Below are 27,499 nucleotides of genomic sequence, written 5' to 3'. Positions count from 1 at the left end.
CTTTTCGACTAGCTAGACATTTGAAACTTTTAGAATATATCAGAACACGACGACAATGCATTCTTTACTACTTTTGGCCATCTTTAAGCAGAATTAAATTCATTTTCAGTTAATTCTGTTTTGTATGTTTCGGAAAAAATTCGTCAAAAGTAATATTTACTACTCACTATTATTGGTTACTTAGTGGGTCCTAGGAACTCAATTATTAATATATACGTGCGTTACTTTGGAAATCAATATGAAATGTCAAAATGACATTTCTGTATTCTATAATATTTATTCAGTATATCAAGTACAAAAGTACAAAGTTTATAATTATTATGATTTTACAGAAAATTTTAAAACTTATATAAAAATTTCTTTTTGTCTTGTAATTATTTACATGTTATTCTAAACTAAATTCACTAAATAAATGATGCATAAAGGTTCCATATACATACATATATGAGGCGCCGAGTCGCTAAACTGGCTCCTGGGGGTTTTTTGAGTTTTGAGTAAATCACGAAAAACTGTTATGGTCAGTGTGATAACTTTAAGTGTAATTTAAGTTATTTTCTAGTTTCCGGTTTATATGGAATAGTAAATTAAAACGTCAAATTCAATTTATATGCGCCAATATTCCAAATAAATGCATTTTAATTGTCCGGAGAGCACACTTGCATCACTCGCTGTCACAAGGAGCCAAATTTGTGACTCACACTTTGACGTTACATGTCAATAGAGTCGAGTTTGGCACTTATGGAATAAGGTCGGCCGGAAATGACTGTTCAGTAGCGGGCCGTATTTATTTCAATTAATATAGATATTTTAGAATTTATTTTGCCAAACAAATATTTTCTCACCATACTTACCTACTACACGGTAAATCCTTTTTTACATTGCATCTTTTTAGCATTTATAGCGGTAGGTATGTATGTATGTACATAGAAAAAAAACATTTTTTCAAAATAAAGAATCGTGTTTATTAATGAGAAGCGAGCAAGAAATAACGCAAGTATACCAAATATGTGAATAAGTGATGGTCCCAATAACACATACATATAAAGCATAATCATTGATGATCTAGTTGTTCCAAGGTGGAGAGAGGAATTAAAAGTAGGTAGGTCACTATAAAATTAAAAAGATTTTTTTTCTTTCAGCCCCACTGTGTGACATCACTGAAACTCCTTTACAATACTTCACTATAAATGTATCTTGAGCAAGTTTCACTGCCTTTTCATAAAATGCAGTATGGAAATGTCTAATATCAGTTCCATTTAATGAACTGCCCTTGAAGTTCTTAGTGTCATGATTACACTGAGGATTTTTTTAGATGAATATCTGCAACAAATTATGAAAAATACAATAATTAATAACTTCGAAAATAAAAAGTAAAGATAGAGGTTAATAAAATATATATACAAAAGTATAAAATAATGACTATACTTAGATATTATGTAAATATATATAATGAGATTTATGGCGGTTATCTTAAATCAATTTATTATAAGTCATCAAGTGATTAAAAAATAATGTCCAATTATTAAAGGTCCCAATATTATTTTTTGAAACAAGCAAAATATGTTATATATATAATGAGATTTATGGCGGTTATCTTAAATCAATTTATTATAAGTCATCAAGTGATTAAAAAATAATGTCCAATTATTAAAGGTCCCAATATTATTTTTTGAAACAAGCAAAATATGTTAAAAATCTGTACTTATAGATCTCATAGTAATTACATCACGCTAAATATACAATATTATGTATCTACGGCATAATTTAAAAAAAGCGTACGAAACAAAAAATAATATTATGAAACACCACTGGATTATTGAAACATCTATAGCAAAAATTAATGTTAGGAATGTCAATTTTTAAATACCTTTCTTGGCGTAACACGTTACATTTCCAGCCAGCTGGATTTCTTAAACGCTTCCTTGATTCTCCTGGTAGAGATTCCGTTACACTTACTAATGAAATATCCATTATTAATTAGTAAAAACAATCAAATAGACGAAGCAAAATCAAGGCTTTCTCACTGCACAGACGCGAACGGTTTGACGCGGTTGTATAGAGATTTTACCGTACGTTTGAAATCAGTATTTGAATGGCGGCGTCTGATTGGTCGGTTAAGAAGAGACAATTTAGCGACTCCATATTTTTTCAAAGAGCGCGCTTGGCGACTCACGTCAATATTCATTTTGATTTTTTGATGAAATTGGGAGGAATTTGAAACTCTCAACTGGAAAAGTCGATAGATCTATCGATAGAGCATCTAAGTACATTCAAAACTCATTTTATCGAAAAATCGCCAGGAGCCAGTTTAGCGACTCGGCGCCTCATATATAGGCTGGAAAGGCCGAAATGCAAAATCCAGGTTGCTATAATAAATCATAGTATTAACATACATCAGTGGCGCACCCAGGGGGGGGGCCAAGGGGCCCTGGCACCCCCCAAAAATGAAAATTAACAGAATGATTTTAAACATTGAAATTGAAAGCCAATAAACTATACCTTTGGGCTTAGACAAATAAAAACACGGCAAAAAATGATTTGTAACAATTCTTCAGCACCCTTTTTAGAAAATTTTCTTGGATATTAATTTCTAAACACTAACGTCAGGTTTTTTTAGAAACCCAATCCCTAATGGAACCGTCAAAAAATTCTCGGTGTTCACCCGAATTCCGGAGTGACGTAGGTCATGGCTGGGGAGGGCTCTAGCCTGGGGGCCTGGGCTGTGGGGGGCCCGGCATGTCGGGTTGACCAGATAAGTGAAATAAACACACATCATAAATTAGCTTTAATAGTAAAAAAAGTCGCCTGCGGCGCTATTATACTTCATAGCCATGGACATTTTTAATTACTTATATAATTGTGCAATATATTTTTTTGATTATTATGTGTCGATACTCGACAGCTCCAATATTAAAGTAGATGTATTAAAAATCGCCAATAATTCACTGTATAAGTACCCTTAATTTGAACTACAACACAATTTGAAAAACGTTAATGTAGTGTTTCACACTGCCTTTAATCTTCACGGTAGGTAGGGGGCTCGCCAAATATCCTAGCCTGAGGGCCCGTTTCAGGATGTGGGGACCATGGTGTAGGTACACCGAGTGCAATAGACAAAAGACCGATAAACAAGAAATTAGGCTGTGAAAAAGAAAAAGAGCCCATAGGACTAATTTACATTCTCCTCCTTGGGCCCCCCCAATATTAAATCCTGGGTGCGCCACTGACATACATACTATTATTACTAAAATAAATACATAGTAAGTCCTGGCTGATGAAATAAAACCTGCCACATAATGTTTTCCATTTCAGTTTCCATAAAAGACAAAAGCGCTTGACCCTAGTCAGGGCCATAATTTAACAAGGATTGCAAAAATGCATTAAACTTCTCATTTTCTATGGTAAGATTGACAAGTTTGAGAAAATTCACAAATTGAATTAGCGGGCGGATAATGCTCTACGACCTACGTGAAATTCTGAACCATTTGACATAAAGTCAAAAGCAGTATAAAAATCGACATTGTTTTTCATTTATTCGCGAAAACAGTTGTTATCATAAACAAGAAGACAGTATTTATAGAGATTCATAAGCAAAAACACAGTGTGGTTTGAAGATATAGGTACTTACTGGTTTTATGCTTAGAAAAAGCTTCTATTGTAAACTTGCCAGACCCTTTGCGTACATCGCTCCTTGTGGAGTAAGTGAGGAGAAAAAAAATCAATTATTGGAAAATTGGATAAAGTAATGCCATCGAATCGTTTAATATTTTGGGAAAATCTTTCTACCAATAACAAGTAATGTTTTATAAGTTTTAAAAATTATCATTGTATCCTACTTGTATTTGTAAACTAATATCTTCTTCTTTCGACCATGTCCGATCCTAATAGGATCATATGGGCCTCCACAGAGTAGGTTTGTATTGACAGATGGCCGCCTCCAGGAAACGACGAGAAATGGATGTCAGCCACTTGCTCAACCTATTAGTGTGAGGCCTCAGTGCTAGCCTTAGATTATAGAAAAATATAGATAGAGCTATTCCATGTGTTTGACCTTCAAAATATGACGAACTTTTTCACGCATTTGCCTCGCCCCCTTCACGCTTCCTCCGCGACCCTTTCCAGGGTTATTCGAAAATATGTGTGCGTGTCGTAGTGTTGCCAGATATCGAATATTTATTCCAATGTTATAATTTTACAAGCGATGTTTTTATAAATTATATTATGGCAACACTGGCGTGTTGGCTATGCATTTTTACTTTTTTTGCAACATTACTCACTAAAATCGGCTCATGCGGAGGGCTTGGTGCCAGCGTTCTGCGCAGCGTTGAGCGTTTTGCGCAACTCAAACGTATAACCGTATAAATGCATAACCAAAAAAAGACATTGTCTACGAACATTTTCACACACGGTTATACGTTTGAGTTGCGCAAAACGCTCAGCGCTGCGCCGAACGCTGCCACTCAGGACGTACACTTAGGTCCATACCCTGACAGACACAAATTGAAAAACAATAAGGTGAGTCGGGATAAGTGTGACATAGATTTAATGAGATGAATTTCAACCTGGTTCATGGTGAATGGGTATGTTTTAAACAGTTGAAAACTTTACCATACGATCTACAATATCATTTCAATTAATATGTACAGAAGGAACCCACTGTATATCTTACTATAATACGACATTTTAATATCTTTTGATTACTAGTCAGTTTGTTACACTTACCCCAATATTGGGGTAAGTGTAACTAAATTCACCAATATTCCAAAAGTTTTTATAAACCATAACGTATTACATGCATAGAAAGGTAATAGGTATATCATTTAATGGATATTGATTCTTAAATTAAAACTTTTGTATAGATTTTCAACAAAAGTAATCTCTATCATTTTTTTTTGGGGTAAGTGTGTCATACTAATGCATGTAGAGCTAGTGTTGTCCCGAAACAAAAATGACGTTTTTTATTTAGGTAGGTACTTAATTATTTAGTGTGGTTATTTCAGCAACATGAGTGGTAGGTAAATCAATCAAAGGCTTTTGAAGATTAACTTATAATTTTATTCGTCTCGAAAGAGCACAAATACAAAGTATACAATACAGGAATGCAGAGTAACCCTAAAAATTGTCAGTACTTACATGACAAAGACGTAAGCACCTACAGTAAAATCAAAACGATAAAGAGGTTTGTCGATTGTGTGCGGCGTGAGAATAAGTGTACGAAAGAATGAGTTAAATTTGAAATGTTATAATAGCTTCACCAAGAATTAACAGGGTGAAACATCATGTTTTTAGCTCGAAACAGTGAGCATTAACAAACAGTTGATGAAATTTAATATACCTAATATGATTATTTTCGTATTATTACAAAATTAAATAACAATCAGCAAAAATAAAATGTGGATACAAATAGAGAGTAAGATATAAAAGAAAAAATAATAATTAATACACAAAAACATTAAATCTCTAGTAACGTTTTGGGTCTCATTCTCGAATCATTCTTTCGTTTTTACTGTACTTACAATTCAAGTTAAGTGCTTACTTACAAAATTATTTATTCTAACTTAATTATTTCGAATTGCAATATTTGAAATTGCATGACTAGGTACCTACTGAATATTGTAACCAGAGATTTTTGTTTTGAAAATTATTTCGCCTCTTCGTCCAGTTGATGGTTGAGGCAATATGCAGATGACATCCTCTTCTTTCACTTCGTAAATGTCTTCTACTCTTGGAAATGAAAACATAGTTTCGTTTTCTTTTTTAATCGTCTTAAGTTTTCGAGCAAACTTTGTCAGAATTCTGTCATCTTGCTCAAGTTTTATTATAACTCCGACAAAATGTTTCACAGTTTTTTTTTGTAGCAAATTGTACTACAATCCATTTTCCAATCTCTAACATTTCTGAATTAGATGCAACTGCAGTATCATCAAACTGATCAAACATTGATATATTAAGCATATTAATTGAAGGATCGTTTTCCTCATCGCCGAGCAAATCATTAATATAGTCTTGCATATTATCTTCGCTTTCGTCACTTGATGTCCATGACAAATCTTCTTCCGATGACATGGGTTCTTGTTCTTTTTTGTTTTGGTGTACTTTTATCAGTTTCAATACCTTCTTCTGCATGTTAGTTTTGTCTTGCAATGGCTTTATTTTCTTTTCTATTGGGACATTATTTTACATTTGCTCTATAACATCATAACATGTAATCACTTCTGCTCCTGGGGCAACCATTTTTCTCTTATTCTTTATAGACGCCTAACTACTAATAGAATTCAGCAAAAGTATTTCAAACAAAGTTTTTTTCTATATTTTCTGCAGGAAACTTTTGTAACAGTGGCCTTTCTATTAAACTTTCGGTAACTTCTTTATTTCAGTGGCGCACCCAGGATTTATTATTGGGGGGGGGGCGAAGGAGGAGAATGGAAAGTAGTCCCATAGGCTCTTTTTCTTCTTCATATAACCATTTTTACATAATTTCACAATACACGGCGATATATTTGTACAGTTTTTCCTAGTTTTTATTAAATTGGAGGCATAGTGGCGGTAACCGTTGAGCGTGTCATCAGCGACTGGCGGATTGGAAGTGAACAGCGACCATGCTGGACATGTGTACCTAGTATGCTTAAACATTACTTAAATAATATCGGCTGTGCTACCCGCTTGGTCTAGAGCAGTGTTTCCCAAAGTGTGGTACGCATACCCCCTGGGGTATGGGAAGAGTTTGGTGGGGGTACGCGATGCACCGGGTTATGGCTACGCCTGGTGCAACAAGCATTAAGTGTAGTTAACGAACTATCGTCAGACCACAAGCCGGTACTTTTACACCTAGGGGACCCATCAAATGTGGCCCTAGCAATTAGCAGAAGAATCAGAACCCGAACATCTTGGGACGATTTCAAATCAGCGTTAGAGGAAAAGCTCACGCAGCCAACCCTACTTAACACTGAGGAGAACATAGACTCCGCAGCCGCGACATTCACGGGCGAAATACTTGATGCCGTAAACTCAGCCACCGTAGTTACACCGTCAAATCATACACTCCGCCCAGACATACCACAGCGCCTCAAAGATAAAATCAGAGAGAAAAATATAGCACGCAAGGAGTGGCAGGAGCTAAAACTCCACACATCCAAAGCCATTTACAACAGGTTGATACCCGAGATCAGAAAAGAACTCGCAGAACTTGATGACGCCAGCTGGTGCCAAAAAGTTAGAAATATAATTAAGGGCAGCCCACCATACTGGTCCATAACTAAAATTCTAAGACAGACTAAACAAAAGATAACTCATATCCAGGGACCTAACGGTCCAGTATATTCATCCATAGATAAAGCCGAAGCTTTCGCAATTAGCCTAGCCGAACAATTCTCTCCAAACGACCAAACACAATAGACAGGAACAATTCGAAAATAGTTAATCATGTTAGGCAAATCACTAGAAAAGCCAGGGATATCCTCCTCCAAATCCTCTAACGCCGGCCACGGTCACGGAAATCGGTTGCCTCATTAAGTGGCTTAATAACCGCAAAGCCCCTGGTAATGACGGTCTAACAAACAGAGCTGTCAAAAACCTCCCAGACAGAGGTATAGAAATACTTACGCAGATAATCAACGCCAGCTTAGAACTCCAATACTTTCCAGCAGCCTGGAAAGTAGCGGATATAGTTCTCATTCCAAAACCCGGCAAAGACCTGACTAGACCAGAAAATCATAGACCAATTAGCCTCTTACCTACTTTAAGTCAAATCTTTGAACGAGTCATAAAACGCAGACTTCAAATCATGATCGATGAAGCAGTCCTCATCCCAGAAATCCAACACGGATTCAGAGCAGGACACTCGACCAACCATCGGCTACTTAGGGTTATTGAATACATAACCAAAGCATTCAATTACAAAGTCTTCACAACAGGACTTTTCTTAGACATAGCAAAAGCCTTTGATAAGGTCTGGATCAAAGGTCTTATAGTTAAACTCGAAGAATCAGGACTCGACATAGCCATGATCAACATGATAAGCTCCTTTCTTCAGAATATAAGCTTTAATGTAAAAATTAACGGAATTAGATCCACCTCTAAAACACCCACAGCCGGAGTCCCACAAGGATCCGTATTAGGTCCCACCCTGTACAACCTGTACACAAAGGACATACCGATTCCTATCGACAGTTACGGTAGCTCGACCATCGTAGCCCAATACGCAGATGACACAGCTATCCTTGGCAAATCGCTCAATCTCAATAAATCGATTAAACAAGTCCAGAAAGCGGCAAACCAGATCTCCAACTGGTGCGACAATGGCGTATTCAGATTAATCCATCCAAGAGCACGGCCATTCACTTTGCCAAGCATCCGAATAGGCACGTCACTAGAATGAAAAATCTCAAAATGCATAACCACAAAATCCCATGGGATAAGTCGGTTAAGTACTTAGGTCTAACGATAGACAGGAAACTCACGTTTAACAAACATAGTCTAGAGAAAAAAACGCCAAGCTGCAATAGTCCATTCAAGACTTCGACCCATAATGGGTCCCAGGAGTAAACTGTCTACTCGAACAAAACTTCTGCTCTACACAGCAATCACCAGACCAATAATCACCTACGCAAGCCCCATATGGGCATACGCAAACCCTAGGCACACTTAAGTCTTTCAGACCATACAAAACAAGACATTGAGACAAATCACAAACGCACCGTGGTTTGTACGCAATACTATACTCCACAAAGACCTTAAAGTTGAAACCATCCACGAACATATCATGAAACTGTCGAAGAAATTCTACAAGTCCATGATAAACCATCCCAACGCGACTATTAAAAAATTGCTGATCGAAAATGGAAGCGACACAGACTACGTTTATAGGAGGTCGAAGGCAATCCTGCTGGACAAGCAACCACCATAGCTCCCTCACATCCATACCACAGACTCCCTATCATCCAAGCGACTAAGCTGTTATTTTTCAGCGTACCAAGGAGAGACATTGATACCCGACCCTCTCCCGAGGATAATAAAAGATGAAGGGCACCCCGCCACCTGACGCAAGTGCGGGCGGAGGGAACCTTCCTCCCTAGTATTAAAAAATATAAATACACAACTTTTTATACATAATTTATATATTTATTCATATTTATACATAAAAGACAAAATACTGCTCGGGGGAGACAATCGGGCTATCAATGTCACAGCAGAGATCTTCACCGGAAACCACCTGACCAATGATGTGTCCTGAATCTGGGTCACATCACGGCCAGGATGAAGAAAATTGCAATGTCTGTATTGCACTGTTTGTATTGTGAGTATGAACTTGTACCTGTTTATATATGCAATTATGTAAACTCGTACCTCATCAAAGCCTATCAAATGTCAAAATTACAACTGAGATAAAGGAGATAGGGGGCCCAGCCCCGGAGCTCCACGTATATGTAAAGGCTATACACAGAACGAAAAACGAACAAGCATTAATACAACATCCATGCTAGAAGGTTTATCGCATGCGGAAGAAGAGCAATTGTTGGAATTATTGGCTTCAGACGGATTCTTGCAAAATAAATATAAGGAGTGTACTTAAACATCATTTAGGTTGCAAATGCAACACGTGTATCCAGTTTTAACAGAGAAATTCCTGAAATACATTGCCTTTTTCAACTTCATATCTATGTGAAGTTGCTTTTTCAGCATTTGTAGACATTAAGTCAAAAAAAAAGGAACAGCCTTTGGGTGTGGAAACGCATCTCAGATTAAAATTAATAACCAGGGAACCAAATTATGATGATCTGTCGTTTCAACATAAATAATTTCACCCTTCTCATGGTTTATAATGAATGTTATTTTTTATAATATAACTTTTATTTATATTTTATTATGAATGAATTTTATTTTTCGTTTATTATTATTTTGTTTATGTACTACTCAGTGAAACGGCAATTAATAATTTTCAACTATAGGCGCGAGAAAATTTTGCACTCGCTCCCATTCGGAGAGAGAACGTGGAGCTGGAAACACGTCATTTTGCTTCGTGATGGCGACGGCCGTATTAATTCTTAAATCGTGTAATGATGACTAAAAACGTTACCCATTTACTTTAAAAAGAAAACATGTCAATGCATATATTATTATTGTTACTGATAAAACGATAAACAGAACATTAAATGGACACATGTTGGATTTATAAGACAAATTATATTTGGTTTGACATGCGTCATTTGCACCCGCGACCCGCAATCCGCGCATTGCCTGGCCACGATCTTTTTAGACCGTGCCTCAACTAATGTATGGCCTTAAAGTACTTATATGCATTTTTCTTTGACGAGGAGTACTCAGTGTTACGAAAATTATAAAAGGGGTACACAGATGTCGAAAGTTTGGGGAACACTGGTCTAGAGAGCTACAATATTTATGCCGAATTCCACCGAAAAAAATGTTCTTTTGATTTACACCACCACCGTAGTGGGTGTAGTCGTTCTTTTCGCCGAATGTTTATCGCAGATTTTTAGTTTTATAATATTGAGGTTTCAACGTATTAATTGTAAATGGAAAAAAAAAGTATTATTGCTTTTAAATTATACACAACCTACTCAATAACAACACAGCCTAATATCTCGTTTATCGGTCTTTTGTCTATTGCACTCGGTGTACCTACACCATGGCCCCCACATCCTGAAACGGGCCCTCAGGCTAGGGAAGTGGTCGGCAAACTGCGGCCCTTTGGCCCCTTGAGTGCGGCTCTGCCACAGATACTCTCTGCCATATTTGACATGGCTACAAAGAAGAAGCAAAGAAAATAAAAGAGGATAACCGTAAATGTAATGTTGAATAGACCGAGACTTCGCGTTTATTCAAAACTTAAATGGCTTACCGACCTTTATTTATGACTCGGGAAAAATTAGCGCATTCAAATTTAGAGAGATACTTTTTTTTATTTTTTTTATTTAGAGAGATACTACAACAGAACTAAAAATTTTGCGCTAAATATTCTGTCGATGATGCAAGGAAGGAAGCAGCTGAGGAGAGGAGTCAAGAAAAATAAAGTTCTGTATTTAATTAGGTACTGAATAAAATCTTTCAACAATGTTAATATTGCAAGTTTTGTGGTTAGTAAAAAGATTTCCAAGAGAGGAAATCAAGAGTAAATTGAGAAATCGATTTATTGATGAGAACCTGGAATCGTGCTTAAAATTAAATCAACAACATACGAACCTGACTTACCCAAACTTTACAAGAAGATGCAAGGCCATTATTCACATTGAGTTTATCAGTCATTGTCTTGATTCAATTTTATGGATACTTGACTTACATTTTATTTTTTATTAATAAATAAGATCATTATTACGTATGATATTCAGTTTTATTCAGTGTACCTACCTATAATTTAATTAGGACTTAAAACTTTAACTAAAGTTTATTAAGTGAATTAGCAGTGTACCTACTTACTACCTACGCATATAATTTCAGTTTAAGAAATTTGGCTCTCAAAAGAAATCTCAATCGTTGTACTGTTGATATTTGGCTCTATTGACTAATGAGTTTGCCGACCACTGGGCTAGGGTATTTGACGGGCCCCCTATCCACCGCTTAGATTAAAGACAGTGTGAAACACTACATTAACGTTTTTCAAATTGTGTTTTAGTTCAAATTGAGAGTACTTATACAGTGAATTATTGGCGATTTTCAATATATCTACTTTAATAATGGAGCTGTCGAGTATCGACACATAATAATCTTAAAATATATTGGAGAATTATATAATTTAAAATGTTCATAGTCGTGAAGTGTAATAGCGCCGCAGGGACTTTTTTTACTATTAAAGATAATTTATGATGTGTGTTTATCTCACTTATCTGGTCAACCCGACACGCCGGCCCCCCACAGCCCGGGCCCCCAAGCTAGAGCCCTGTCAAGTGTCAACCCTCCCCAGCCATCACCTATACCACTCCAGAATTCGGATGGACACCGAGAATTTCATTAGGGAACGGGTTTCTAAAAAAACCTGACATCAGTGTTTCGAAATTTTTGTGTTAGAAATTAAAATCTAAGAAATTTTACTAAAAAGGGTGCTGGAGAATTACAAATCATTTCTTGCCGTGTTGTTTGTCTAAGCCCAAGTTATAGTTTTTTGGCTTTCGATTTCAATGTGTAAAATCATTCTGATGATTTTCATATTTTGGGGGGGGCAAGGCCCCCTGCCCCCCCCCCCCCGGGTGCGCCACTGCTTTATTTGGTAATTGAACAACTTAGCAATCCAGAATTATAGGCTTAGAAGAACATTTTTGAGTCGAACAGTCCCCATACAAATTGACGATTTTTTTTTCTTTTTGAGGAAATTCGATTTATAGCGATTTTTGCGAATTCGAAATCAAATTTTCAGAGTCCCTTGGACTTAGAATTATCTAGGTTATACTGGTATACAAATTCTTACATATAAACATTCTATTTCAATTACGAACATTTTCGATCTTCGATACTTCGATCGATATAAATAATGCGTCATGTCCCATCACTAGTTAAAATATTAACTTTGCAAATTCATAGAAAATAATTATATGGGGGAAGTGTGACACAATACAAAGGCACACTTACCCCTCGTGTTTACTTTCGTGGGGGAAGTGTGTCTACTTGATTAAAGGTTTCAAATGCTTATAATTCAGTAAAACGATAACACAACGCGAAGCAGCGTATCAAAACACATATACTCACCAATTTTTACAACCACAATGTGCAGATTTCTGTGTTTAAAAAAATATTTTAGTAACAGTTACATCTCACTCGTCGACTTCAAAATGTCGTCTGGAGAATAATCCATGCAGTCACCTCAAAAAACATGGTATCGACACCATTTCTGATTATTTTTATAAATCGGTGACTTTGCTATCACCTTTCCATAGATGGCATCATCCAATTTGTAGTAGATACTGAGATATCTTAGTAGCTACACTTACCCCAAAGTTACACTTACCCCGACTCGCCTTATGTGTACTTGCCAGACCCAGGATTCGAACCTGGTACCCATGGCGTGATAGTACAATGCTTAAGCCGCGCGGCCACCGTGGGTGTCAAACTAATATAATTCAATGATAAAGGTTTTCAAAAATTTCTGGATTACATATTAAATTGCTTATAATTATATAGGTATCGCTGTTTAACGTGTAAAAAACAATAGTAAATAATTATATCAAAAATAACAGATATATATTTCTTGAATAATTAATATATTGTAATAAGTACTACATAGAACTGTGTATGTAGTTTGATCAAGAATCACAAAGTAACCACCGTAAGGCCACCGTAGGTTACTACCATAAGTATAATATAATTATGTACCATAAATCAAAAGATTCATCCACATTATTGAAAATATTCTTAAGAAAAGTTGAAAAACGTTAATGTCTCATTATCTCGAAATGTTACTTTGGCAAATAGCTGCCTTTTGCTTATGGGGGGCAGTATACATAATATTATTTTGTGTTTTTCTCGAGTCTCGAAGGCTTTATTTTTCCATCTCAAAATAATGTCTACTGTCTACAGGCAGTTCGGCAGTTGGCAACATTGTTGTAGTCTATGGTTTTATTCTATTATTGTCTATATGACCATCATTGACGGTTCCTCGCAGCTTGTCATGTATTAGTTTTTATAAAAAATTGGTATATTTTTAAATTAATATTATTATATGGTTATTTTACCTAAACCTAAGTGAATTATAATCTAAAAAATGTCACGTTCAGTTCGAGCCGAAACAAGAAATCGGGCGAAAGATGATATCAAGCGGGTGATGCAGGTTGTCGACAAAGTACGCCATTGGTGAGATTTGGTCTATTGTATTTGAACTTTTACTAACATTACTATTTAAAACCATTCATGATTATGATTTACCTGTATTGTAAAATACACCATAAGCCAATATAGAATTTATTATATTCTACAATGGCTATTGCTTGCTTAGATAATTTTTAATAATAGACTTTCAATTATTGTCTCCTTCATGACTTTGTTTACCCATGAATTTCATGCTTTAATTAAACTTTAAATAACCAATAAAATAATTCATCTTTGAAATAGTTTACAGGGAATATTAATCATATTAAATAATTTGAATTTTATTATTAAATCGCATGACACCAACGCAAACAAACAGAAAATAATATGAAGAAATACAATACAAATTGTTTATATTATGTAGGTAATAATAATAAATTATAATATGTATTGTCCTGGGAATTATTGTAATTAATGTAAATCATTTGATCGGTACCGTTCACACAACAGTAAATAGAATTCTGATAGGCTATACCCCAGTACACTACATTTTGACGCCGAGTTTTGAATGTGTGAATGCCCTATGAAATGAACCCCACATAGACATGATATAGTATGTGTTGTAACCTTCAAATACACCAATATTGAATGAGCATCAGTGCATAAACTGAGAGCAGTCGTCAGAACGAAGAACAAGCGTTATCTTGACACATTTTTAGCTTTATCCCATTTCCTTCCACACTTGATATCGGTTGCCTGTTACGGTATTTCAGTTCCCATTATTTACGAGTTCCCTGGTACCGTTCCTATCCAAGGCTTAAGTCATCTCACATTGCATTTGATTGCAGGGAAAAAAAGTGGGTCACAATTGGAGAAACCACTATGAAAATATACAAATGGGTTCCAATATCCAGCAGTGAACAAAAGAAGAAATCTTCAGCGAAAACAGAAAATAAAGAAAATGCACCTTGCACGAAAAAAGGTCAAGATTCTTCAAACTCCAATTTTGGACTAGCTGAAGACTCAAATACATGTAAGTTTCTATAATTTTACCATTCCGCCAAAACACTATTATACGTAAATAGTAGGTAATTCAATATAACCTACCTATCTAAAATGTTTTTTAGGGAGTCATTGTACAATTAAAATATTTAAAATTAAGGTTATACCTCAGTTGAGGCACGGTCTAAAAAGATAGTGGCTAGGCGATGCGCGGATTGTGGGTCGCGGGTGGGTGCAAATGACGCATGTCAAACGAAATATAATTTGTCATATAAATTCAACATGTGTCCATTTAATGTTCTGTTTATTGTTCTATCAGTAACAATAATAATAATATAATCATTGTCATGTTTTCTTTTTAAAGTAAATGGGTAATGTTTTTAGTCATCTTTACACGATTTAGAAATTAATACGCCCGTCGCCATCACGAAACAAATTGACGTGTTTCCAGTTCGACGTTCTCTCTCCGAATGGCGGGGAGTCCAAAATTTCGTCGCGCCTATAGTTGAAAATTATTTGCCGTTTCATTGATGTATCACCTTAATGGAAGTTTTATAACAATTACAGAAGGTCAAAATATTATATTTGCATTGAGATTTTTTATATATTTACTGATACTTTGTGACGAGCAACCCTTACATGCACTGCTTTATTCAATCATATGTGATGATCGGATGATAATATAGGGATCAGTCGCTCTGGGTCATAACAACAACGGTTCGTATAGAGATCGGTGAGATTTGTTGAAGGAATGTTACAGTTACGATCTGTATGATGTGTGTGATGATCTGTATGATTGCCGTTTTTATGAAACGTCCGAGAGAGAATGTTTTCTGTCCCACAAATATTTTGTATCGCTGAGACTGAAAGTCTGACTAGCAAATGTGGCCAATCTTATCGCATTCCAGCGTGCTAAACTCCGGAAATTTATACATTTTGTTATTATTGACTTGTAGACTAAATACATTGTATAGCTTGAATTTAATTTGTTTCTATAGTTAATAATTAGATAATATTAATAATAATATTTACATAATTTTACTATATAAATATTTTAAATTATATAATGCTAAGGTCTTATACCTACTAATACCCCATTTACACGTGCATAGATTTACTGTACACAGTAAGAAAATGTATGGGGAAACATGTATTATCCTGCAAACAAGTTTGGAAGGTTCTGAATTTTAACTTGCAAATAAAATCTGCGCCTGCTCAGTACAACGATAATGGCGAACCTGCCGGTAAAAAAACAAGCTACTCATTTTGACGTTAACCGGTTTTCAATACGTCCTGTCAAATAGTAACAAAAATGATAATATCGCGTCTCGCTTACTCTTGAAGAATGAGATTGGAGAGACAGTCAGCACTTTTACATGTAAACAGTTATTGTCACAATAGTTTAAAATAAGCACTATTGCCGACAGCAATTTTATAGTGGAATAAGTACAAAAAAAAAATGCATTTTATTAATATATCAATTAAAGTATCAATATTGTACAGGCGCTATAATGCTTTATGATTAATTATAACTTATAGAATTGCTGCTTGCTGCTTGCAAAGTGTTTACAATTAATTTCTTATTATTTTAGAAATTTGCTTAAAATGCTTGCATTTTTTCACAAATATTTGCTATAAACAAATCTGTAATATGAAATGACTTGTAGAGAAGGTTTTCTTCATCGTCTTTGGATATAACTCTAACTTTATGAGCAGGATTTCGAATAATAAAGGGCTACACAAAATGGTAATAAAATTCAGCTGGTCTATACCATGTCTGCATAATCCGAGTTTGCAGTGTTATGCGATTTGTCATTAACTGTATTTATGAAGTGCTTGTACATTTTCCTAATTGTATAAATTAATTTTCAGGTTTCTCCACAGTGAGTGATTCTCAGGGGCCGATGGATTTCTCCTCCTCTCATATGGCCTTCTCGGAAGACTCCAACTCGCAGAGTAGTGAAGCGGGCACCGGTGCCAAACGGTTAAAGAACGAATAAGTGAAATAGTACATACCTTCACGCGTTTATTTAGTTGTATAATACATCAAATTGCATTTTGTATAATTAACATTTTTAAGTTGTGTTTGTGTGTTCAGTGAGCCGTTCGATAAAACTTATGATTTTTGCAAAGGAAATCGTTTTATACCATTAGCTATAAATATTGTGCAGTGACCCGGTTTTACTCACCAATAATTTGTAATGTTTATATAGGTACAAAATATATAATAATTTCAATAATATTTATTTGCTAAGGTTTATCCATCTTCAACGATGGCCGACGGCACGGATTATTGGTTTGTGAATCAGTGCTTAATTTTAATATAAACTGAACTGATTTAGTAGTAGTTATGTGAATAATATAGTACAATTTGTGTGCTGGTTTATTTTGTTTTCTCAATCAAATATTCCATTGAAATTGTTGGTTTTAGAACTTCGTGTGGCTCTTCTTCGTATTCTCGTCACCGATATTTTACTTTTCATTTAACGTCAGTCCCAAGAGGTCCTCCATGAAGTATTCAATCGTTATGTCCTGTAAATAAATATTAGTCGGATTCAAACTTGAAATATATTGTTTGAACAAGGGACCTATAGGGTAGCACAGAATCCTTAGTATATTGTATATCGATGTATAACGATTTGTCAGTGCAATTACCAATTTGATTGTGTAAGTACTGATGCAATCTTTTCTACGCAGACAAAGAAATTCTCCAATTTTACAAATTGTTACTGTTAAGGACTTGTATAGATGGCGTGATTTGACTCGTGCGCATTCCAGGTACATGTGACCTCATTGAGCCGTTCACATGTAATCGCCGCATGTCACTTCTCGCACACGGTCGAGGTACAGGTCACCTCATTAAGCCGTCCACATGCACTTACGACGTATCTCGCCGAGCCACGTGTCATCTGCACAAGCTCTAAGACAATGATCGACTTATTTTGTTTTAGCGTTGATATAAATAATGACACCTCATTAAATATTAATAAATACTGTCTAAACAAGAAATGAAAGAATATAGATATTATTTTTTGTTTTTGCTAAAATTATTACGATGGCTATCATAGAATTGAAATTATGTAATTTATTGTGTTACTTATATTAAAACACACTCCAGTCACCTAACCTTGTTTTGAGATAATCAATGAGGCCAGTTTTACAAACACATCGGATAAATCAGAACCCGAGAAGTAAACTGGGTCATACAAAAAATGCAAATTTTCCCTTTTTTGACAATAGACGAATACTGTATTATTGTTTTCATCTGCCATTTACGTATTTAGTGATGAATGAGATAATAAAATTTCAATTAAAATGGCATATGTTATGAGTTGAAGTTACACAGTTTAAATTAACTGAATAAGTTGCCAGATACCACATCACTCAGTTCGCCTCTCGGGCCCAAAAATATTATTATATTATTTGGGAGTCTTTTATATACCCAGTTCCATAGAACAAGTCAAAAAATTTAAGTTATATGTATTAGCCATTATATTCAAATATCACCCTATTTCAGTTCCACAGAGGTGTAAAAATCCTAATTTTCTCTCGTTAAGCAGATATTTCCATATGGATAAATCAAGATATTGCTGTATGGAAATATTTTTTGGTAAATTATTAACAACTCGAGATCTATAATTGAATTGAAATAGATAAATTTATATTAACGGCATTTTACCGTAGATAGAATACCACGAAATCATATTTATAATAAAATGAAAATGTTAAGTACCTGAAGAATTCCGAATGATCTGAATGTGGGTAGGTACTCTTTATTATCTACCATAATTATTGTATGGGTGGATCAAACGTATGGATAATGTAAAGAGCAGTTAAAATAATTTACGATGCACATGTGAGTGGAAGTTGAACCCAACCCGAGGTACTCAGAGAAAGACTTGCCATGATCAAAATCAACCAGACACTTGGGATTGATCCAAGGGAAAAATAGTTATATTTATTATTGGTTACCCTAATTTATGGGAGGTACTGTAATCACTTTGTCTAATGTTTTGAGATGATGCCAACAAAGGATATTATGTTAAGGCAATATTATAAAGTTGTCAGTTCGTGCATTGCATTAAACGACTTCACTTCTAAAACTAGAAACTATTGAGTACATATTTCACTAAAAGACGAGACTAATAATTATTAGCTGTCACTTTTTTTACGAACCAGTTTAGACGAGCTAAAACTTTGGTCAGCCATTTTTCTAAAAATAGTAATTCTTGTTATAGCTCTATGGAACTGGGTCATCGATATCTGTAGTCTTTGGCAAAATGGTGATATGTGCAAAACTGATATTTTTCTTTAGAAGGGTTTGAACTTTTAATTTCTCTTTGTAGAGAAAAGAAATTGCAATGGAAAATGTTATAAAATTTATTTTTTTAGTAGCATGGATTGATCAATTGAAAGAGTTCACAAAACTTGGTGAAACTGTGTACCCTACACCTATCTAAAATTCACCAATTTGGCACTTGTCACTAACCAAAGACCACAAATATTATATAAGTAGATATATTTGATGAATGTTTGTCATAACATGAAATTTTATTTTTCTAATTTTTTGTTTGTGGAACTATACTTGTTAGGTTTTAAATAAAATAAGATTTTGCTTATTTTGAAGTCTGCTTTTTTGCTTTGTTTTCAAAATCTATAGTAATTTTCATTCCGAAAAATAATTCTAAGGCATTCCCCAAAATATTTATCAAAACTTCCAGGTTTCTTTTTGTAGATTGTCAGGTTAATTGCTAAGTTAAAATAATTTAGTACTTATATTATAAACAAACACTTGTTTCCGTGCAGAAAGTAACTACTGCAACGAAAGAATGTTTCATTTATTCTTAAACTTCGCATAACGAACGTTCATTATTCTTCTTCTTCTTTTGATTTAATTGAAATTTTATTATTGAATTTTACTTTACAATTTAATTGAATATATTATACAGACTAAAAATTTGATTTTTTAAATACAAAAGTTAGGCTGTTGGCAAATCAGACATATATACATTTCGATATATGAAGCTTTTTAGAAACAAATATTTAAATAGTCTGGTGAAATGACGAAAGAGGTAAATGACATGTTTGTTGTTTGGTTCAATCTTCCTCACGGATAGAGTGTTGGTTATAAAATACTATTATTTCCGTAAATTTAAAACTGCCAATAATAGTATTAAAATATGTTTTAATTGTCACAGGTTGTAAAACCCCAGGCTAGGTAGTTAATTTGAAATGGCCTATGGCAATTGGTTAAGACACTTACCTCATATTGTGGCATAAAATATTTCAGTACGAAATACAATAAGGTTTACCCAAAGTAAGCTATTGTCGTTTTTCTCACAATTCCAACACCATCTATCAATCCTTCTCAGCTAAAAATTTCCCTATATATCCACAAAGACATAAATTTTATTTCATTTATTATTTTTTTCAATTGTTCACTTACATCTGGAAGGAAATCAAAACTGTCATTCATAATTGAATCCAATATTATGCTCCGCTTGGTCATCTGTGATCCCAATATTTTTAATATGCTGCGTGTTACTTTTTCACTAAATTGATCACCTGCAAAGTAATGTCAACATACTTTTACACATTTGGTGTTGTACTCACCAATACCAAATTCACCTTCGATAAACAATAAAACCATGTGAGACAAGGTTGGTAAAAATAGATATAGGTACATGATTTTTACCTTTGAAGATTCTGAAAGGCGAAACCCAGCTCTCTAAAAACGAATCAAATGGAATAATAGAAAATGTAAATCAAATACGATTCAAATTCCATCAAGTTCCTTCAGTTGATAGTAAATATTTTTTTAAATAAGACTGAAATAATATATTATGTATCAGGTAGCACCACATTTCGCATGCGTCTCGTTTAGTTTCTTGTCCCACCTTCAAAGTCTCTGAAGGCATATTTTATATAATCTGAGACTTAAGATCTTGCTTTGCACATTTTAGTCGCTTTGGTACATGCTTAAGTGGAAACTTCAAGTACAAAGAATTGTAGGATTTCTAGACACTTTTCCGCATAGAAAACGTCTAATGGATATAACAAAATGTGAATCTTCCAAAAGATACATATTATATTTTCTGTGAATAGAAGCTAAATATTTTTTAACATTTCCATTTAGTTATCAAATGCTTAGAAGTTTTTAAATGAAACATCAAAAGTTTGCATCAAAACAATCATCAGTTTTTTGAAGTTATACTTCTTTTGGCGCGTTTGGGAAAACAGATCAGAGTGTATTTTTGGCATATGACGAAGTTGCGCGCACCGATGTAACGCATTTGGCATGTGACAGAAGTTGCGCGCGCCGATGCAATACATAATTTATTATTATGATTGTATTCATTTCGGTCTCAAGTTAGTCATTCAATACAACCAAGTAAACAGCATGTGTTGTAAACATAACCAATATTGTATCATAATAAATATATATGTTTATTAACAAATTTCTGGAGACTAACATTCTACACTGTTAATTTATATTCATAAAACCTTATTTATTTTTCATTGTAAAGATTGTGAATCAAGATTTGAGGCTATATTTATGTAAGTATTATTAATGAGTAAAATTATATATATCAATAAATAAATAAATTTTGTGAATGTTGCGTTGGTAAATAATTTAAAAAATATAATAAAATTTGATTTTTTATTAATTCATCATGGGCACTTCTGAATCGATGAGTGAATCGATGCAAAGATGAGTTTTGGTCCAATACAATAATTAAATTACAAATGTGCTATATGAGACACAGATGAATCGCGCGCGTTTTCATCAACCTAATCCACTAATATTAATAGACTCAAGTAACGGCTTATTTTATTTTGTTACGCCAAAGAAGTATAACTTCTAACGCGCATACATAAGTACGCTCATTGATTTTTTTTATACTCATTCATCTTCATAGTAAGACTCTAGAGACTCCATAGTTTAGCTGACAAAACAGGTGAGTGCCGTTCAGTTGAGTACCAGAGACAGCAAACAAGCATCGAAATCATGTAAGATTAAGACAATTTAGGGTATCCATGGGACTAGAGAAAATATTTTACGTCAGTGCTAAGGGAATCTAGGGTAGGTACTTATTTAGATTTTTATAACTGTTTTTTTATGGTACCTACCTACCTAATTATATTTAATTTTTACATTGTTATTTATTTTTATTTAAAAACAAAGTTCGCTATATGGTAGAGACAACTTATTGTGAAGAACTATCTATGTATCTTTTTTTATTTTGAGTTATTTACAAATTAAATAATAGATATTATTAATTGAAATTGACACTAATATTTTCCCCTTCACTAAATGATTCGAAGCAAGTTTTTCAAAGTATAACATGCTCTTGTGCGTAATTTTTTTTTCCGTTTGTTTGAGTATAAATAGGCTTTATTATAAAATTTCAAAAACATTACTAAAAAAGCTTGCACTCGAAAAAGAAATCATTATAATCATCTGTTGTCCCCTGATGAAAGAACCATAAGATTTCTTACATTTGTTTCGGTAATGTATTTAGATTATTTGGATCATTTCGATCATTTGAATCTAGTAACAAGCCTTGAGAATGTAGAATATGTTTTCTGAATTATTTCTTACCATATGTTTCGAGCATAGATATCAGTTTTTCTTTTTTCATTGTAAGAGACTCAAGAGTTCGGCGACCACCGGAGAAAAATTTGAATGCATTCATTATTTCTGAGCATTGCTCTCCAAAGCATGGTCTATGATTCACATATAACTTCAAAAACTCATCAAAGGAAATTGATTTATTTATTCCAGTATTACAAGTACGATAATGAACCTCTCTCATAAGATTTTCAATCTGGAAATTGAAAATTATCTTAGATTACTAAATTAATTTGTGGCTATACATCATAAAATTGTCTCTTTTAACTCGTACAGTATTAGGTAACTACCGGCTACTAAAAAAATGCTGATCTCCTAAGTGGTAGGTAAGTAAGTCATGATACAAAATCTACATAATTTTAAATAACACCTCAAAAATATAATTTGTACTTATTAGATTTTTTTTTTATATATTTACACGAAATGGGACTAGAACCCATAATCATTGCGGTTGGGGTGCTATGTTTTATCACATACTTACTAATTCTGACAAAAATTCCAAACAATATATGATACTGAGGTGTTATTGCAGACATGTTCAGGGTTATTGGTTCAAATTCCATTTGGTGTAAATAACATTAAAATTCATTTGTGTAATTGTTTCTGAAAGATATGTTCTGAGGTGTTATAATTTTTTTCATCTATATACATAAAAGAAAGTCGGGTTAGTTACACCATTTATAACTCGAGAACGGCTGGACCGATTTTTACGATCTTTGATTTGTTGGATTTGTCTCAGCCCCGAATAGCAGAATAACTATTAAAACATCAGAAAAATTCACGGAAAAGAAAATTATGAATACAATTAATTTTCTCATACATTTTGACATTTTCAACAATGAACCATTCGCGCATTCGAAAATAAAAGAAAATCACAAAAAATTTAAATCCGTATACAACGCCATCTCTGATGCATGACAGAAACAATAAACAAGAAACAAACAAACAAAAGAAAGAATGATAGTCGAAATGTCTAACTGTCAATGGTGTAGTGTGCCCAACATTTCGTGCTTCATGTCAACAGCTCAATTTGCTTGAAAACGATACTCATTGCGATATGACAATCGCTGAAGCAATTGTTTCTGCATCTCTAAGTCAGATACGCACTTTATTTACTATCATTATTTCGACATGCTTCCCATCGAATCTACCTGAACTGTAGAGCAAATACAAGGATGACGTGTCAGAAGACATTTTACATTGAATTCGTGTCAGTTCAGGGAATCCCGATCTCGAGGTGAATGAGGAGATACATAACCAGGCTTTGCTTTTGATCGAAGACATGTGTTACCTCACGTGCAGCAATTTGTTAGTTAGGGATGCCAACGCCACATCGTGGAATGTACGACGCTTTCAATCGAGAATTGGAACATGAATGTGAATATTATGATCGACATGCATTGAACCAATCAGTTTGAACGAATGTACCACTGTTGAACCCCCAACAGAAAGAAGTGTACGATACACCAATGAAGGCAATTAATGATGAAAATGGAGGCTTATTTTTCCTCGGGGCGCCCGGTGGAAGAATGAAGACATTCCTCATGTCATTGATTTTGGATACTGTGAGTGCGAGATCTGAAAATGCTGTGGCAAATGCTTCTTCTGGGATAGCGGCCACGTTGCTAGAAGGATGCCGAACGCCTCATTTAAAGTTGAAATTGCCCTTAAACCTGCAAACGACTGAAAAACCGACATGCAACATTGCGAAACACTCGGTAATGGCCGAAGTTTTGTTAGCAAGTAAAATCATCACCTGGGATGAATGCACAATGGCGCACAAACGCGCATTGAAAGCACTTAATCGAACTATGAAAGATCTGCGTAACGACTCTAGAAATTTTGGAGGCGCAATGATTCTACTATCTGGCGATTTCCGCCAAACACTACCAGTCATTCCAAGATCGGCCGCTGCCGATGAAATAAATGCTTGCCTCAAATCATCGACTCTGTGGCGCTATGTGAAGAAACTTCAGCATTGCATTGCTAAACGATCCATCTGCCGAAGATTTCTCCAAGCAATTGCTGACTATCGGTAACAGCCGTGTTCCTGTCGATGAATCGAACGGATTGATTTCGTTTCTGCTGAATTTTTGCAATTTTGTCTCAACTATGGACGAACTCATCAACAAAGTGTTATCGAATATCATTGCTAACCACAAAAATCACAATTGGTTGAGTGAACGAGCATTCTTGCGGCAAAGAACAAAGATGTGGATCACTTAAACTTCACAATTCAAAATCAAATCGTTGGTCCACTGCATTCCTTCAAATCTATCGACTGTGTAACAAACGAAGACGAAGCAACCAACTATCCAACTGAATTTTTAAACTCATTGGATCTGCCTGGCTTGCCACCGCACAATTTACAACAGTGGGTTGGCTCGGTAGTCATCATGCTTTGAAATCTGAACAAACCAAAACTATGTAACGGAACGCGTTTGGTGGTGAGAAAACTCATGGGCAATTTGATTCACGCGACGATAATCTAAGGAATGTTCAAAGGTGAGGAAGTTCTCATTCCAAGAATTTCGATGATCCCAACCGATATGCCATTCGAGTTTAAACGAATTCAATTTCCAATTTGTCTTGCATTCGGCATGACGATCAACAAATTACAAGGCCAATCCTTGAATGTTTGTGGCCTGAATCTATAAAATGAATGTTTCTCTCACGGTCAATTGTACGTAAAATATTCATGTGTCGGCAAACCATCTGCTTTATTTGTTTTCGCACCTGACAACAAAACGAAAAATGTCGTATATCACAAGGTGCTTCAATGAAGGGAATCGACCTGAGTGCAACCCATCCAGCAAATAGTTTAACAGAAAGTAGTGCAACAATGCTACGCGAATCATTTCGATTCGCTTCAACAAAGCCTTGCTGCCACGTGAATTACATTCTTTTTTTTTCTTTTGACCAAGTCTGATAAAGTAGAGGTTTGTATTAACAGATTTTATTTTTACGAAAAATGGATGTCACCCACTTGCTCAACGTATTAGGACAATACTCTGACTAATGCATAAATTGAAAAACAATATGTGAACTTGCCAGACCCAGGATTCGAACCTGGGACCCTCGACACTATAGACAGGCGCATAATCTACGCGGTCATCGTGGGTGTACACTTTAATGTAATTAAAATACTTTTCATTTTGATTTGATTTTTGCACATTTTTTGAACTTATTCATTTTGAGTATTCATTTTAACTTGATAAAAAACTAAATATAATTCAGCTAATATATCACAAGTATATTGATTCTCAGGCGGTACGAAGTTCGCTGGGTCAGCTAGTAGTTAATAAAAATACTGCACATGTGTATATTCATTTGAATAAACAAAAATAGTATAATTTAAAATGTGAAATCATTGTTTTACTGAGGTCCGAGTTCTGTTCAACTTAAATTTCATCTTGCATATTTTGGGACGCACACAATATCAAAGAAGAAAAAACCAATTCTTTATATGAATATGTAACAGTCATTACAAAATCTGTTAGGAATTGAAAGTGACCTGCGATTGTGTAATGAAAACAAATAATGGTAGCATGTAAGTGTGCCAAATGGTGGACCGGCTGGTAGCAGTGGCGAGGGATGGAGGTAGGCTGTTAGGATTCGACATAAATAGTGCACACTGTATTTTGTCAGTCATACTTATTTGTTTCAATTGAACTAAGAATACAATTTCCAGATAGTTCAATTCAATTATAACCTGCACACTTTTTCAGTCATATGTACTTATTTGTTTTCGTTTAATTAAGAATACATGTTACAGATGGTGTTAGTTATTTTTTTTAAATTTATTAAACCCTATCTATACCAAATCATCGATAAAAAATATTTTTCTATCTATAAAATATCTAAAATTATGTTTGGTTTAATCATGGCATAATTTTAGATGTTTTATGGATAAACGAATATATTTTGACTATTATCTACTATGGCTTGGATTAGGCAGGCTTGAATTGAATTTTAAAAACTAACAAACACTATCTACACATTGTAGTCTTTTAGTTCAATGAAAATAAATATGTTTGACTGACAAAGTTTAGTGTACACTATTTATATCGAATCTTAACAGCCTACCTCCACCCTTCCCCACTGTTTGGTAGAGCATCCATCTCGTAAGCCATGGGTGTAGTTCGCATCCCGCATCTGACATTACATTGTGTGATTGATCATTGATGTGTCATTGATCCAGTAAAATTAATAAGCTGGGCAAACAGCTAAATATCTAATTTTGCACTAATTGACTTATATTATTAAGGTTATAAAATTTTAGCTATTATCGCAAACAAAATATGAATAATTATGACATACTTTAAAACATTATCACACGCAATTAAATGGTTGATTTCACTACAATACATTACATTATTATACATACGTCATACTCCGATGGAAAATATCCGATCCCCCTCAAGATGTCCGGCAGTTTTGAAACATTGACCTTGTCTCCAATGTCTCTGATGTATGGAGTGTAACTTCCTTCACATAATATTTGAGCGTAGTAAAATAGAACCTTCATTTCTTTGTAAATTCTGCCTTCTTTGCCCCCCTCTATCAATGATAAATATGGAGTGACTCCCACTCCACTATTTGAAGATTGTTTCTCCACAGAACTTAAGTAAAAAAAATCATTATCATGAGTATAATAAGTGTATGAGTCACATTCGAATAAGTATTCAAATGATGCGTTTGTTAGCAGAAGTCCCATTTCTATTAAACACCCACATGATTAATCCCCGTATAAGTCATTCTGGCCCTAGTTTTTATGCAGGATAATTATGTGCCCGCGATGGCCGAGTGGCTTAAGTGTCGGCGTTGGTCCTAGGTTCGAATCCTGGATCTGGCAAATACACATATTGTTTTTCAAGTCGTATCTGAGTCAGATCATGGATATAGTAGGTTGAGCAAGTGGCCATCAAATTTCTCATAAAATCAAAAATCTGTTAATATAAACCTCCCTCTGTGGAGGCCCAAAAATGATCTTCTTGGATCGGACATTATCAAAAAAAAAAAAATTTGGGAATGTACGCTGGTAATATATTTGTAATTCTACCTTGGGTTCACCTGCCATTGTATAATTGTTGAATCGTCAGATCCTGACGT

General features: G+C 34.6%; 2 protein-coding genes across 2 annotated transcripts; one reads left to right on the top strand and one right to left on the bottom strand.

Moving 5' to 3' along the window:
* Positions 1 to 13,565: 13,565 nt before the first annotated feature.
* BCL7-like (chromatin remodeling complex subunit BCL7B-like protein) lies at positions 13,566 to 17,961 on the top strand. The gene is made up of 3 exons (XM_085958000.1): positions 13,566 to 13,797; positions 14,601 to 14,785; positions 16,627 to 17,961. Exons 1-3 carry the CDS (start codon positions 13,709 to 13,711, stop codon positions 16,752 to 16,754), a joined length of 402 nt encoding a protein of 133 aa, XP_085814126.1. The 5' UTR covers positions 13,566 to 13,708; the 3' UTR covers positions 16,755 to 17,961.
* Positions 17,169 to 27,215, bottom strand: LOC147064450 (cilia- and flagella-associated protein 251-like). Its single transcript, XM_085957999.1, has 4 exons — positions 26,775 to 27,215; positions 22,358 to 22,583; positions 20,201 to 20,319; positions 17,169 to 17,286 (listed from the first exon to the last, which is right to left on the bottom strand). The coding sequence occupies exons 1-4, from the start codon at positions 27,102 to 27,104 to the stop codon at positions 17,227 to 17,229; spliced, it is 735 nt and encodes a 244-aa protein (XP_085814125.1). The 5' UTR covers positions 27,105 to 27,215; the 3' UTR covers positions 17,169 to 17,226.
* Positions 27,216 to 27,499: the final 284 nt, after the last annotated feature.

The sequence above is a fragment of the Rhyacophila brunnea genome, unplaced genomic scaffold, assembly GCF_057557595.1.
Source record: "Rhyacophila brunnea isolate RB1 unplaced genomic scaffold, BYU_Rbru_1.0 scaffold_7, whole genome shotgun sequence".
Lineage (NCBI taxonomy): Eukaryota > Metazoa > Arthropoda > Insecta > Trichoptera > Rhyacophilidae > Rhyacophila > Rhyacophila brunnea.
Note: the sequence above shows the minus strand (reverse complement) of the source record. Positions and strands in the feature narration are given on the sequence as shown.